The following is a 16,129-nucleotide window of genomic DNA, read 5'->3' as shown; positions in this document are numbered from 1 at the left end:
ACGAGCGGCACTGTGGCCCAACATATTGGCTGCAAGCTGAAGATTTATATACATACAGAACACCTTAAGTGAAGGATATGTTTGAAGAATCTATATATCCATCTATCTGTCTGATTTATTAAATTAAATTAATTAATAAATTAAATGTATTTACAAATCTGATGCATCTGAAGTGTTCTCCAGCTTACTGTAATAAAGACCTGTCTCACTACAATCCTCGTGTAGCTCGCCGTTTACTAATGCACTCATTAGCTGTAGTAATGGAAAAGTACTGGGCCTTAATAGACTTGCAACATTGACTCTGCCCATGAGGACTGAATGAGCCTGTAGATGGTTGGTAAACAATGGATAATTAGGATAATATATGGGAATTAGGCGTGCGTTGCTGTAAAGGACGTGAGCGGGGGATTTAGAGCAATGATAAACATTCATGTATATAATTGTCTCTCTGTGTAGCATATATCCTTTTGGTATACTGACTCCTCTGCTGTAGCCTGTGAAATATGTCACATTATTGCATTAAAATATCTTCTTTATAATTTCATACAACTGTATTGCATGCTTGCACCTTATTTTTGGTGTATTTTTACACCCAGACATAAGCCTGTAGATAAACAGAGTCAATAACTGCTGACTCTGGCTACTTGCAAAATGATCCATGTTGCATCTCTATCATTAGGAATGAATATAATGCCATTGCAAAACACACCATCATCAAGTAATAAAAAAACATGGAGCATGTAAGGATAACAGTACATTATGAAGCAAAACAATCCAGCCTGGGCTGATTTGAGAAGAAAAACAAGTGATTCATTCTTCCCTCTGTGGACGTGGAGCGTAGCTCTGAACACATAGTTTACTGAGCTGACATTACAGCTTGCCCAAATAGTTCCAGAGATGGGCTTAAAATCGATGCGCAATTAGGGGTGTCTTGTATCAGGCATGATGAATTATGCTCTCTGTTCTAAGGCCGCTCTATAGACACTTGATCAATTCAGCTTGCGGGGACCTGGTAGGGCAGGCCGGAGAGAAATTGCTCTATTCTCAAGCCATTCAGTCGAACGTATTGATTAACCATTGCACTCTGAATTGAAAGTCTATCCGGGATCTGTTCCATGGTTGCAGGAGAGGCTGCAGCCTGAGCCTGCTACATGCTCCATGCTCACTCTACACTTCTTTTTCTATTCTACAGTCTACCGCATTAAAGCACCATTATTATTTTATTGTATCACAGCATCAGTTCAGAGTTAATGTACTAAGCGTTTTTCTTTAAAGCCTAAGGAGCTTCATTGCAAGAGATCTCTGAACAAAGGCACATTGCTCTGAAACTGTTCAACATATTTTGAGGAAATTTAACAAACCCTGTCATTAAAATCTGTCACAATCCTGAATGTTTACATAGAAAGTGTCAATCATAAACAGCTATATAAACAAGTCTTTACCAGCCATCGCCTTAGTAATTAAATCTATCATCAAAGGAAGTGCAAAATAATTCTATGTACTATAAACTTCTACTGCATGCTAGTTTGGTGAGGTCCAATTTATGACACCTTATAAACAAAGTTTCTGTAAACAGATCATCATAACCTTCAGCTGCAGGAGCCAATCAACACTTTCTCATCAGGGCGCGCAGAATGTAATTAGGGGCCGAGCAGACGTCTTGTTTATATCTCTGTAAACTCATTGAACCCCAGTCGTGGTGTTATTTATACACTTGAAGTAGGGCAGACTGCGTTTGTGATCAAGGCTGCGGCTATGTTAATGCTATTCATATTACATAGTGCAACCATAAATAGTGTGTGGTACACCTTTCCCCGGGGGAAACACCACAGCGCTCAAGTTTGGAGATGCAATATGAGCGTCTGAGTGTCTTCTGCTACCAAACGTAGGGTTCACTGTCTGGTGAGTGTCATCCCATCTCCCCCTTGGCTCTTTGATTCAGGATCTGCATTGTCAGGGTATCCTCCCACAGGCCCGTCACACCGGGTGCAGCATTCTCATCTACCCTCCAACTGTGCACCCATGGGAGCTGCATGCCTCCTTGCACACACCCTCTCCAGACCTCCTCCACTCTCTCTCTCTCTCTCTCTCTCTCTCACGCACCAGATGTGTGACTCATTAACATACATCATGACTCATGAAAAAAATGTTCTTTAGCGGCTTGTTTATACAAAAATGCCCATATTCTGTCATTTCAAACACCACAGTTTCAAATCATACAGTCCGATTCCCCTCCATCTGGACCCTCGACCCATAAACCTGAACACAACATACAATGTTTGCTTTTTTTTTCTTTTCTTAATCCACCCATACACCAACATTGACGTGCTTTTTTTTAAAACCCACATTGAGAAACATGACAGTGTGTTATTTTTTTTTTTTTTCCTCTTTTCATGTTTTCTTTCGTTTTTTTCTTCTTTTCTTCATCAAGGACAGATTATGTACATACAGATGTTACATGCCACTGACAAACCCAGTGGGGACTCTGACATGGAACATAGTACAGTACAGTGTGTCTGTGTGGGAAACAAAGAAAAAAGAAAAAGACAGAGGATGAAGAAGTGACCTAGAGAGAGAAAAAAAAAAAACCAGAAGCAGTGACCAGACGACCTGCTCTTGTGCTTGAAATGGAATCCGTCATTATTTTTGGAGCAACACAAGATGCATACACAAACAGCGTGTGTTCTGTCACACAGACGGTCTAAATACATCGCAGAGGGCAGGACTAATTGAGTACAACATGTTGTATTTTTCAGATTCGGGCCATTTAAACAGAGTTTCACAATCATTTCAGAGTACTGTACACATTAAAAGTACAACAACAGACTCATTTGATATACCGTGTTAAATTTTTCAGATATTACACCACAGCTTTAACCATATCTGATACCTCTTGCACAGTAGAGTTAGGGGTTATTGCTGGTTTGAAACAAAATCAAACAAAAAACACATTCAGACAATTTAATATTGAGTAATTCCCCTTTAAGGTTGCAGTATTCTGGTTTCAGCAAGCTCGTCTCTCCGCGCAGGCTCGTTATGGCAAATTTGCATATAGTCCCTGCATGTGAATGGAACAATGTTTCAGCGGAGAAACGAGTGCCATCGTGGTTGTAATACAGGCTTACCTCCCACTGTTTGTGCTGTGCGGGGGAGGTGGATGGATAATTGTGCCATGGGGGCTTTTTTAGTGCCCATGCCTGCATGTCACAGGTATACACCAGAGGGGGAACAGGCGCTACCGAGGCGACGTTGTCCTTGAAGAGGATTCCTGTCAGTGGTAGGATTGAGCTTGATTTATGGGGGCCATCACAGGTTGGCAGGGGAGGGACAAACGGGGCCCAGGCTCCTTCACTTAGCCAGCCACAGGTAACAGCTAATTACATCTTTATCTCTCTGCGGTCTGGCCGAACAAGAGCCGCCTCACAGCCACAACCAGAGACTGGCACGGATCTGAATCATTTATCTAGCTGGTCAAAAAAAACAAACACTTTGATGCATGGACAAATATGCTGAGTGTGTGTGTGTGTGTGTGTGTGTGTGTGTGTGTGTGTGTGTGTGTGTGTGTGTGTGTGTGATGCAGTTAACAGCATATGAAAAGGAGTCCAGTAAATAAACTGTTACAAATCATCAGTCACTGCTCCTGGACTCGGATGAATTAAATCCTCAGTGATTTGAATGCATTTTTTCAAAAGCTTGTCATGGCAAAATAGAGCACATCACTTCGAAAAAAACTTTACATGTTTTTTTTTTTTTGATTGATTTTTCATCCCTCAATGTGTGTGACTTCTCCAAGTTAAGTACAAAAATTATTTTTCCCCACGCACAGCTCATTACCATCATTTTGTTTTCTTTATCTCACATGGAATTACTATTCATAGTTATTCAAATACTTATTAACATCATCATCATCTGTACTATTATTAACACCAAAAAAGTAAAAGCAGGTAACCTTGCAGAGGAGAACAGACACAGTGCAGGGAGGGGGAAAAGGAGGGAGGAGGGGGTGGGGGGTGTGGACTCACAACAGGAACATCTCTAACCGGTACATGCTATCAACAAGCGACAAAGAGGATGGAGCCGCAGCAGCTTTGAAACAGAAGATATTGTTGTCACCGGACAGTCTCTAGCTGCTTCACAAAACTGGCGCGAAGTCGAGGCCGATGGGAGATGTTGTTCAGCACCGGGCGAGTTGAGGTCGCCGGCATGGCCTCTATACTGCATATATATTTACACTGGGGGGGAGGGGCGGGGTTGACACGCAGTAGAGAACACTAAAGCGATGCGAGGGGGGGCGACTAGACAGAGCACGTAGAACAGAGAGGGGGTGAAGAGGGTTAAAAAGGTTTGGGTAGTGAGGGTGTCCACATGCGGGACCTTGGTAATAAACCCCCCGAGTTACATAAAGGGGTCTTTGAGACTGACGCCATCACCACCCACCCTTTTTTTTTTCTTTTTTTTTTACATTTTGACATCATTCATAGCAGCTTCACTGCTACACATTTAAAAAAATCCATACATGTGTGTGTAGGTGTGTGATCAAAGGGTGACACTTCACATGGCCACCAATTCCACAATTTCCAAAAGGTCACACGACCACCGGTACCACATTAAACCTATAATTTCCATAAATATCCACCATAATATTGTGATCTTATGTATCATTTCCATAAGGCAAACATTGTTGGTCAGTCATTAGTCTGTGTAGAATATTAAATAAATGATCATCCTGTTGTTAGATTACCTATGTTCTCATTGATCACTGACACAATAATCATTAATTTACACTCTCTATCAACATCAGCTGAGTGGTGATAATGAAGGGTGAGGAGGGGAATGCCAAGTCAGACAAATCTGCAAGGCATTCTGGGAGACAAAAAGATCGAGACAGGCTGTGTGTAAGAGGGGGGGGGGGGGGGGGGGGGGGGGGGGGAGGAGATGATGACAATGTTTGACCTCGAAATTGAATTGTGGGTGTTTGTTTTTTTTTCAAGCGGGGAGTGATGTGGTTGGTGTGTTCTATGCGATGATTCAATGGCTCCTGGATTAATGCATATTCTTTTTTGTTCACAGTGATGGGTTCGTAATTAAAGAATTTAATTTCCTTCTTCCTTCCGTAGAGTGGGAAGAGCGAGAGGCAGGGAGGGGTGAGGTTTCTGGGGCGGGGGAGGGGAGGGCAGGGGGTGGACGGGGCGGGGCTTTCACAGACGTTGAGGGTTTGACTATTCCAGGTGGAGCTTGACTCTTTTACACCTTCAGCAGAAGAACAGCAGAGAGGGAAATCCAAACACACACGGCGACACTCATTCCTGCATGTAAACCGGTCCCTCGCCCCTGTATGGCCCCCGGCCCTGGAAGAAAAAAAAAAACAGAAGGACGAATAGGAGAGAGGAGAGCGGGGGAGAAGGAGAAGTGTGTTATAAACACGTTGAAAGCTTCCACTGCTACGATAAGGAGTGTCTGTTTGTGACAGCGTGTCTACATTTAATAAAAGAATATGATTAATTAACCAAATTTATACGGAAACCTCGGCTTAATTAGCCTAAACAATTAACACAAATTCTGTGTTTTACAATAGTGATAATGTGGTTTTCAGAAACAGTCTCATTTCCCATATTCAAACAGACTCACACTCTGCATCTCATTACTAAACATCTGAGCCAATGACTGTATATCAGAACTGACTGCGAGTCTCTGCCTCCCCCTGATGTAAAATAAGAAGTCAAAATACTCCGCCGCAGTGACCAATGCCGCGGGGGCTCCTTGTTTAGCTCATTGTGTAAAGCAGGCACACCATACACAGAGACTGCGGTCCTCGCTGCACTAGCAGGTTCAATTCCTGGTCCTGACGCTGTCTAGCGCATGTCATCCCCCACTCTTAATCCCCATATATCCTGTCTCTCTCAAGTTGTCCTTTCACAGTAAATGTGCCAAGCAGAGCTCTACAACTCACTTGTGCATTAACATTCATTTTTTCAGGTCTTTGCTAGCATTGCAAGTAAATAGTAACTGTAGCTGAATTAGTGTTGTAGTCAAGACCACACTAACTGAGACCAAGACATACCCGAGACCAGAGTGCTCCGAGACCGAGGCGATACCAAGACATTTAGGGATCAAGACCGAGTCAACACCAAGACGTGAAGGTTGCTGCCATAACCGGGGGATAAAAATCAAACTACAAATAAATTAAAGTAATTTGTTCTTTTAGAAAGGGGCGTTTTCCTTCGAGTCGTAGCAATGACATGAGAAAGAGGCTATCAGTGGTGGTCTTGACCGGTCTTGATTTAAAATCCTGAGTCCGCCCAGTCTGAGGCTGAGACAAGGCCGAGTAAAAATGCTTTCGATTCCGAGACTAGACCGATACTTTCAAAAAGTGGTCTCAAGACCAGATCGATTTCGAGTACTACAAGAGCACACATGAAGGTCAGCACGAGGTCAAGCATGAAGAGCGTTTTAATACCACATTGTTTTTTTCAGACTCCACCTATCCATGCTGCATGCGTCCCTGCCCCTTATAACGCAAAAGAATCACGGATAGAGTCTAATTACCAAAGACTTTTAATACATCTCATCCTTATCAGGCATATTTCAAATACAACCTCAGCTCACCAATAATTAAGTCTCTTCTGATTGAACTTCATATACCGCTTATCATTTTTCAAGAGAATGAAACAAAGATCCTTGAGCTTTTTTACTTGAATGTAGTTTATCTCCAAGGAATGATCAAATCTGTGTTTATTTCAACGACATTGAAGAACATCTATAGGGGCCATATTCTATTGGCATGCATGTGCCAGAAATCTGAATCAGTGAGCCAGCACTAAAAAATGAAGCAGCCTGCTACTTGAGCTCCAAAATAGAAAGTAACACATGTGTGTGACCTGTCTACATGTCTTTGGCAAGAAAAGTATTTTAAATAATATCAATAATTACATTTTTTTTTTTTATGTATATGGGTAATAAGTAGTGCTCAAAATCTCGACATTTGAGTCCAAAGTATATTAATTCTACATATTGTGTTACAAGCAGGCTACATAGCTGCTGTCCTCTAAATGATAAATGCTATGTACACTTGCGCTTATATAGCACTTTTCTAGTCCTCTGACTACTCAAAGCGCTTTTACACCACAGGTCACACCTACACATTTTACACCCATTCACACAGTGATGGCAGAGGCTGCTATGTAACGTGACCATCAGTAGCTAATCCCATTCATACACATGTTTAAATCGCAGAAGAAGCACCAAGAGCAACTTGGGGTTAAGTTTCTTGCCCGAGGTCCACATTGAACATGTGACTGCAGGAGGAGCTGGGGATTGAACCCACGACCAACTCTACCACTGAGCCACTGCTGCCTACAGGTTGAAACCCAGCTGCCACTCTGTAGTTTTCCCATCGGCTGATCTGGAGGCAGGTGACATACTGTAAGTGGTGCCTGCTTTTGTCACCAAACCCTATAAAAACTTTGGCTCACCTACAGTACGTCTCTTTTCTCCCTGTGCTAACATTTCAAACTTATTAGGCTCTGCACTGCCATGGTCGTGGCCTACAGGAGACTCTGGAGGAGAAAAGTCCTGGACTTCAAACCACACATCTGTCACAAAATGTTATTGCTTATAATCAAGTCGTCGCTCCTGGCTGAATAACCAAGCTAACCAAGCTAAAATTGCTAATCAGTTGGAGTGAGTGGTCTTAGGTCTTCAACAGGCAGAGCCCTTGAGCAGGACCAGCTCATGTTGGAAAGACATCCACCACGACTGTGTGGGACATTACATTTCATCAGGACCAGTGCAAGTGAATTTTGATTGTCCTTCTTTCTTCCTGTTTGGTTTTATTATGCAGTTTTGTACGTTTCTAAAATCTAACTGGGATGCTTTAAATGTGACAGAGCAGAGTAGGAGTAAGCACGGGCCGCCAATGGTCTCAGTAATGGGCTCATTGGTTGAAGGTAATTACAATAAATGTGCCAATTTTGATGTGATAGTGGGTTGCTGTTGTTAAAATGCTGCATGTGGCCCCTTTAAACTGGCGAACAAAGGAGGTGCAAAAGCTGGGAAACAAAGTCAAGGGCTGCAGCGGCAGTGAGGGACAGCATATGAATAGAAATGCCACAAAAGTATCCGATTATAGTGCGTTTTTCCGTGCCCAGTCCAGCGCAGGAGGGGGTTTGTTGTGTTCTAATGATGGCAAGAGGAGATTAGGGAGGAAAGAGGAGGCAGAAGGACAGATGATGGAGAGATAGGCTGACAGAAGTGGCAGCAGTGGAGGAAAAAAGAGAGCGGGAAGATGTATGGGTCTGACGGGGGAGTGAGTCATTGAAGGGAGACTGGCCGAGATAATGGGTAAAGGAATGAAAGAAGAAAGGGGGGATAGATGAAGGACTCACTTAAGATGGAAATGCTGAATGCACTAAAGGGGGGGTGGGGGGGGGGAGGGAAGGAGGGAGGGAGGGTGAGGGGAAATGGAAGGGTAGGAAATCGCTCATTGGGGACGGTTAATGTGAATTGGGCTTGGAGTGAAATGACAACTTCTTGCGTAACGGGACTGAGCTGAGCGACAGAATGTGTGTGTGTGTGTGTGTGTGGAGGGTGAGAGTGTGAATGAAAGAGGGAGAGAGAGAGAGAGAGAGAGAGAGAGAGAGAGAGAGAGGTGGTAATATAGGAAGGCAAAGCTTTAATGGGGCGGAGAATAACGAAAATGGGGAGTAGGAGGGAGGAGAGGGCTGAGAAACTGCTGTACTGTGTGTGCACAGCGAAAAAAACCAGACAAGGACAGGATGGAAAATGTGTGCGTGTCACTGTATGTATCGTTTTCTGGTAGTGTGCCAAGTTTGCTCAAGCTCTTGCACGTTGATTGACAGCCACACCAGATACTAGTGAGCGTATACTTGTACTTCTGAAAACCCGGGGTTTCCTCAAACATGTGTACGGCGCGTTTGCACCTGCATGTATGTCTGTGCGTTAACTTACGAAACAGCAGCATGCTGGCGTTGGAAGCCCCCAGACGGTTTGAGGCGAAGCAGGTGTAGTTGCCAAAGTGTTTTTCTGTCACATTGGTGAACAGCAACAGCGAGCGTGTCTTCTCGTTTTTGATCCTCAGGGTGTTGTCACTCTCTACGGGCCTGGGTGGTAGTGGTTGGGAGAGCGAAAAAAAGAGAACGGGAGAAAAAAAGAAGAAGAAGAAGAAGAAGAAAAAAAGACGAAACAGGAAAAAACAGAGTAAATACAAAATAACATCACACCTAGTGACTCAGCCTGCATAAGAGACTTTTTTTTTCTCAACTCTCCAGAGACATCCAAGCCCCCCCACCCCCACATCCCCCTCCTCCTCCTCACACCTACTCTGCCTCACCTTGTACTAATAGTGAAATCTAACAGTCCATAAATAACAGAGGCCTCCTGCTGGGGCCCATTATACTCTATTAACAGCTCTCTCTGGCTAGCAAAAGCTTGTCTAAGTACTTCTGCGACTTCCTTTGCCTGATGCCAAATCACCCTGACTCTCCGAACGCTCTCTGGGACCTTTTACAAACTTGTAAGGACAGATTATGCGAAGATAATAGAGAGCGACTACGTTTCCAACCAGACAATACGTCTCCAGAGATGACAAAAACACACACAATTATCTCAGACCTAATGTAAAAGGGGTGAAACAGCCAAGTCTGCGTCTACAGTTAGCCGGCTGGATGTGCGAAAATTCTGTGCATGTGTGAAAAATGATTAGCTTTACTGTTTTCCTCGCTCATATGCCATCTCGTCTCGGCGATCTACTAACAGTCTAACATCTCTCTCACTGTTCTTTTTTTACCGTGGAAAAATGAAATGTTGGTTAAGTTGGCTTCTAATCGCCTTTTCTGACTCGTACCCCACGACATCGTTTAGAGGTATCGACAAGATCTTTATTTTAATGGTCAATCTTTTCGCTTGGTTAATGTTTTTTAGGGACCCCTTTGGTAGGTCATCAAGAGGCATCCGTTTTCATTGCAGTCTGTTTCGCAAGTCCTCTCAGGAGCTTTAAGACGCAGCCCAGGCTCGACTGAACATTGTCACCTTACATCTACAGCCTCAAACTGTGTCAGAGCAGGATTACAACATCATTCAGAGGCTCATTTTTTTTTCAAAACAACAGTAAAATGCAAAGCCTGTGTTTTTCTCTCTTGGGCATTTTTCAAAAAAGCTGCATTCTGAGTGTAAGAACATGTGCTTAGTGAAGACCAAAAGCCACAGAGAGAAAAAAAAACATGAATTTTAGATGGAACCGGATTAGTGTGAAAATAAGCACTGAACTCTTTGGTGGTCTCACCTGTGGTCGTCTCTGTACCACTCGAAGGCAGCTGGTGGGACCGCCATGGCTTCACAGCGCAGGATGGCTGTTTTACCCAAATGAGCCGGCATGTTCTTCATGTCTGTGATCATGGGAGGGTCTGGCGGAGAAAATGAGAGAGGACAGAGGGAATACAACAATTAGTTTACATCTGCATCCCGGGAAAGGTCGAGTCAAGTCAACACGGGGTTGCAAACAAGGTTAAAATAACCCCGGAGAGAAGAAAATTAAGATGTATGAATTCATACATAATGATGCATCTAGTGCATTTACATACATTATTAATACACCATTGTGCTATAATATGGGAGGTTGAATTATCACCTCTGGGCTGATGTGTGTTGCGTGGGGGAACACTTACAGTTCACCGTGACTTTGACCTTGCGTTGATCAGGCGGAGCCACTCCATTGTTGGTGATGCATTCGTAGTCCTCGGCCTGCTGCCTCTTGATCTCTGTGATGTCCAGGAACTCCCCGTCACTCACCAGCCCATCTATCGACATAGTACAGAGGTCAAGGGTCGCTATAAATCTAATGCTAGGTGACTCAGGATGCTGATTTAAGGCCTATTATATGAGAGATACTTCTGCAGGAGGACTGACACACAACTTAAAGCTGAGATGGTTTAAGGGACGTACACAGACTGAATGAGTGAAATATACTAAAACCACAGTAAATTTATCTGTTGGGGTTTGAATTCCTATTTTGAAGCCTCAAGTTAGGACCTTGCCATCTTGGTTTTTTGGAACTAGAAGTAGCCAATATTTTCATGTTTTGACAGCAGGATGGATAATCATAGCTATTTTCCTGTCCTGCTTGGCAAGCCACTGTTGTAACAACTTGCCAATCACAGGAAAACCCCGTCGTTGCCTGAAGAAAAGTCACTTCTATTCTAAATGGGACCAGAATTTACAGAATTAACATCATGCTGTATTTAAAGGTGCACTATGGAGTTTTGTATCAAAATGTACAGATTCTGTGATATATGTTCATAACTCTAATACACAAACTGTCCTCAGAGGAAAATTTGGTCCCTGTAACACTGTTTGAAGATAAAATGCTACATGAGAAGTTATGGTGGTGGTGGGCCCGCAACAGTGAAACCGTAACTCTCCTGGTAGCTTTTTAGCTCCAAACAGTGATCCAGGGACCCATTTTTTCCTTTGAATAAAGTTTGTGTATTTAGTTCAGAAAATATAGCATATAATTGTTTCACTTCTCCAACTTTCAAATTTCACTACCAAATCTACATAGTGCACCTTTAAGAAAACTTAAAAAAGTATTTGAGACCATAAACCCTTTAGAAAATATTTACTGAGGTTATAAATCAACTGAGAAGTAGAGCCTATTCCTGCCAATAACAGAAAACAAGAATTAGCATTGTGAGCACAGCAATTTAAACTTAAACAATTTGTTAACAAAGTTAATTAAACTGGATTATTTCTTAAGTGGAGAGCTGTTGAGTTTGTTTTTGAGCATCTCTACAACCTGTAACACTACAGTTGTTTCATTGCTCCACAGCCAGTGGCCTTTGGGCTGAATGAATGGCGCCCATATTATCAATAAATCAAGGGGGGTGTGACACCTGTCACTCATTTACACTACATCAGTATCAGTAACAGAAGAAGATGCCCGAGTGCTTGGGCTCTTAAAAATAAGCCAATTTAGAGACATTGAGTGTTTTTCTTGTATCTATTAGTTTTGGTTGCTACTCTAGATTTCACCAAAATGTAAAAGGATCTGTTGTTAGTCATGTGAAGAATAGATTTTTCATCCTTATTACGGTATATATGAAAGGAATACAGCCCATTTATAGCAGCCATCCCTGCATACCATTTTTTAAATGCATAGTTAGATACTAATTTGTAAAACAAAATCGCTTTTAGGGCAGTGGAAACAAAAGTCATGATATACGACTGAATTTCAGATTTCAATTTAACTTTAAAATGTACATTACAGTATGATTCATATCATAATGCAGATTCACTTTTCTCATTATGTTTATTTCTTAGAACAATTAGCATCTTGGTCGTATAAGTTGAGACAACAGAAAAAAAAAAAAAAAAATCCACAAAAATGTGGGACTCCTGAATGATTGACAACTCATCCTGAAATGTGTAATGAAGATAAACTGATAACACTTCCGTAATCTCCCTCTCATAACCATCACTCTGGGCCTCAGGCTGACTTGTTTGATAAATAATGGGTCAGTTGGTGAATATTTTTATGAATGCAAAGTAAGTAAACATGATTTGGCAGCAGAGACACCATTACTTTACTACTGTCAGGGGAAATTGTAAGCTCTACTTCCAAGCGGTGGCCCCAGCAGGGGGTGACAGCTATTTCACTACATTACGCGGTGAGAAGAAATATTTGGCTGTTATTTGATGTTGACAAACTCCCAGGTTCCCTGAAAACCAAATTAGCCAGTCTCACACTCTCAGTTTTTCCTCGGGCGACAAACAGCTGCAGAATCTCGTCAGACGAAAGAGTCGACAGGACAGACTGCAAGTTATTGCTCCTGCATGTGAGGGAATGAATGTTGGGGTGTTATTGGATCGACGGCAGAAAGATTAAAAAAAAAAAACAGCAAGAGAAGAAGAATGAGAGTGAGAATGCCCCCCCCCCCCCTCCCCCCTCTCTCTGCAAGCCTTAGCTGCCAGCTGTCTCACAGCCTCAGAACCATTAGGCCTTTTTTTTCCTCCCTTTTTTACCCCATTAAAGAAGTCAGACTGTGGAACACGACATAATATATAATCTCACCACTAACAAGGGAATCCAGCTCTTAAATTGCTGCTCACTTTTCCCTTTCAAAGCCCCCCCTCCCTAAACCTACACACAACCGCTGTCAATCAGTGAACCTTCACTTCCCCACAAAAACCCACAAACGGCTTCTGAGCACAACACCGATGCAAACACACACACAAAAAAAAGACACTTTACGCCATGATTATTCCTGTCAGAGATTAGAGCGGTGCTTCTAATTGAAGATTATACTGGAGGATTATTAGTGCGGCTACTGAGCTGGAGACGATTATTTGCAGCTGCAGCGGCAGAAGTTGAGCGGCAAGCGACAACCGCACTGATGGCTGCTTGTGCCAACCGAGCAAGTGCAGGCAGGGAGGGAGGCAGGCTCCGGTTGATGGGATTGGGTGGTTGCAGTGTAATTCACTCTTTCCATTAGTCTAATAAATACAGCTCTCTTGTGACATCTCTGTCTAGCAGGCAGAAAACCATAACTTTGCCAGAGGGGGGGACACTATGGAGACATAGAGGAGGGAAAAAGGGGAGAAAAAGATACAACCGGACAAGTAGTGCTGGATAAATTATACACAAGCTGTTGTCAGATGACTTCCAAGGAATAAAAAGGACAAATAAAAAAAAAAAATGAGAGCAATTGAGCGCAAGAAAGCACACATAGAGAGTTGTAATTTGCAAGAGATACTGAGCAGGAGAGTGAAAGAGATTCAGAGATATAAAGAGAGCAAGCGCAATCAAAAGAAGGAAACGCAGAGATGACAAGTCAGGGTTTTTTGACGTAGTTGGTTCATTCATGGACTTTTCATCCCCAGCACCTGTGTGTGATGTAATATGACATCTCTTTCCATTTCCCTCTCCCCACATCCATCCCCTGAGATTTCTGTCCCGGCGTCGCACACGTTGCTCTACTTTGGTGGGAGATCATATCTGACTTGAGCTGGCCCCTGGCACTCCTACAATGGCCTGTAAAATACAGCTCCATCAACCACTTATGGCTTTTGAAGGAGCCTGACTCCTGACCACCAGAGATAGTTGGATTGCACCTGAGAAGAGAGGGAGGTGTGTAAATGAAAGCGAGGGAAGGGGGTGGTGGGGGGGGGGGGGGGGGGGGGGGGGATCAGGGGTTCTGGTCTGCCCTACAGTAAAAACTGCTGCTCTTTTTCCCCGGCAGCACTTTGAGCCTGACTAGATCATCAGGACACTTGATTTCTCTGCTCCACTTATCCATTTTCATTTAAAAAAAACACCGTCATGGCGGTGGGGTCAGTTGTTGGGGTACAACAGAGATGAGCAGACAGCCTGACAGATGGTAAAAGCTGTCATTTAGTAGAGAGAGGAGTAAATGCTGGTAGGTGTTTTGATTGAGCTAAATGAGGCTCCTTGCCCATCTCACACACACCTACAATTACTACAATTTAAGGTTTAATCACAATTGAAAACTGGATTTTTTAGGCTGAATCCGTACCCATGTTCTTTTTTTTAACCATTTCTTGTGGTCAAGAAATAGCATGAAAAGACGTGAACCACACACCGATCCTCATAACTGTCTCGATTCAGGGAACACCTAATGCGTCACAGTGACGAGTTGGCTGTCCCACTTCCACGACTCCTCACACGTGGCTGACAAATGCGTCCTACTTATCCTGAGCCATGAAAGATGCTGAACATCCGTCCTTCATGGCCAAGCTTGAAATTCATTGATCAACAATTCAAATGAGATGATAGACTTTCAAGAAGACGACGATCAGACTGTCTAATGCCAGAACGTGGTTTCAACTGAGTTAGCGAAGTCAATGTTGAAAAACCAGTGGGGGGTTGAAACAATACATTATCTTACAATAATAGGTTAAGTTACATGAGGTTGGCTGTGTAAGTTCTGATGCAGTCAGGTCAAGGTGCTTGAGCTTCGAAGGATGGGTCCTTCTAAGGATGCTCGCCGCTGAATTGAGACACAGCAACTGTCTGTGCAGCTCAAGGGTAATTTATTGCATGTAATTATGTTTCTATAGACCTTCAGTATTGTCCAATAACTATGAGAAACACATCAGTAGTCCGCACCTTTGCACTGGGTGACGTTACTTCATTACCTTAAATAACAACAGCTCCTGTAAATACTCACAAATAGTTCTTAGTACACGTCTGAAAACAGTTCAGGACTAAAACTATATTTACTCCTTACTCAGATACGCTGGCCATACAAAACTGTGTCTGGCTGTTAAAGGAGAATTTGTGATATTTTCTGAATTTGGTACCAGGATTCTATATTGATGTCTTCAGCATGAATAAATTAACTCTGGGACTAGATGAAGTGGAGGGTGGTTGACTGGACAGACTGTTGCTCTGTTGGGTTTGTCCATTTTAAAAAGGATCTTATAGTAAACTTAAATCCAGCCTTAACCTTTAACATGAGCACATAATATTTCACATGACAACCAAGTTACATTTATTTTAATGTAATTAAATGAATTGAGGTTTGAAATATACAACACTATCTGGTAACCATACTGACCTTGGCTTTAGGCTTTCTTGCCCTTTTTAGTAATCTGGCCTGCAGGCATTCTGTACATCATCCCACCCACTCATATGAATTATAAACGTACCCACACACAAACACTTATCCTCTTCTAGTTTATGTTCCCTGCTGCAGCTTTGGCATTAAATCTCCTTATCCTACCTGTTGATTATTTCTGCCTATTTCTGTTTTTCCCTCCGCCTGCCTGCTGTTTGGATTTTACCAAAACCCACAGCTAATCTGTCCCCAACCACTTCTTTCTCACTAGCTCTATTTTTTGAGTCAAGCCACACAACACATAAAAGGTTTGAACCCAAAATTCCCTTAAACCAAAAAAAAAAAAAGCTTCCCTAAAATGTGTCCACACTATGTTCTTATCACCACAATGTTCACTTATTTTCTAAAAAACACATTCCTCCTCATCCACATCCTTTCCAGCCACACAACCAACCGTTCATTCATTCAAAGACTGCATGCCTGCGTGTGTTTTAACGGATGGCGTGTCAAACGATAAGGCGCTGATGCGGTGGTGTATT

The 16,129-nt window shown here is 42.7% G+C and overlaps 1 protein-coding gene across 1 annotated transcript in view; it reads right to left on the bottom strand.

Moving 5' to 3' along the window:
- Positions 1–2,367: 2,367 nt before the first annotated feature.
- Positions 2,368–16,129, bottom strand: part of iglon5 (IgLON family member 5) — a 108,610-nt gene continuing 94,848 nt past the window's right edge. The window contains exons 5-8 of the mRNA XM_061050101.1: positions 10,683–10,814; positions 10,301–10,421; positions 8,968–9,119; positions 2,368–5,348 (exon numbers count right to left, since the gene is read on the bottom strand). Of these exons, the coding sequence (XP_060906084.1) occupies positions 5,245–5,348; positions 8,968–9,119; positions 10,301–10,421; positions 10,683–10,814 (509 nt within the window). The 3' untranslated portion in view covers positions 2,368–5,244. The remainder of the gene's footprint in view (positions 5,349–8,967; positions 9,120–10,300; positions 10,422–10,682; positions 10,815–16,129) is intronic.

This window comes from Labrus mixtus, chromosome 11 (assembly GCF_963584025.1).
Source record: "Labrus mixtus chromosome 11, fLabMix1.1, whole genome shotgun sequence".
NCBI classification, from domain to species: domain Eukaryota; kingdom Metazoa; phylum Chordata; class Actinopteri; order Labriformes; family Labridae; genus Labrus; species Labrus mixtus.
This window is presented reverse-complemented; position numbering and strand designations above follow the sequence as displayed.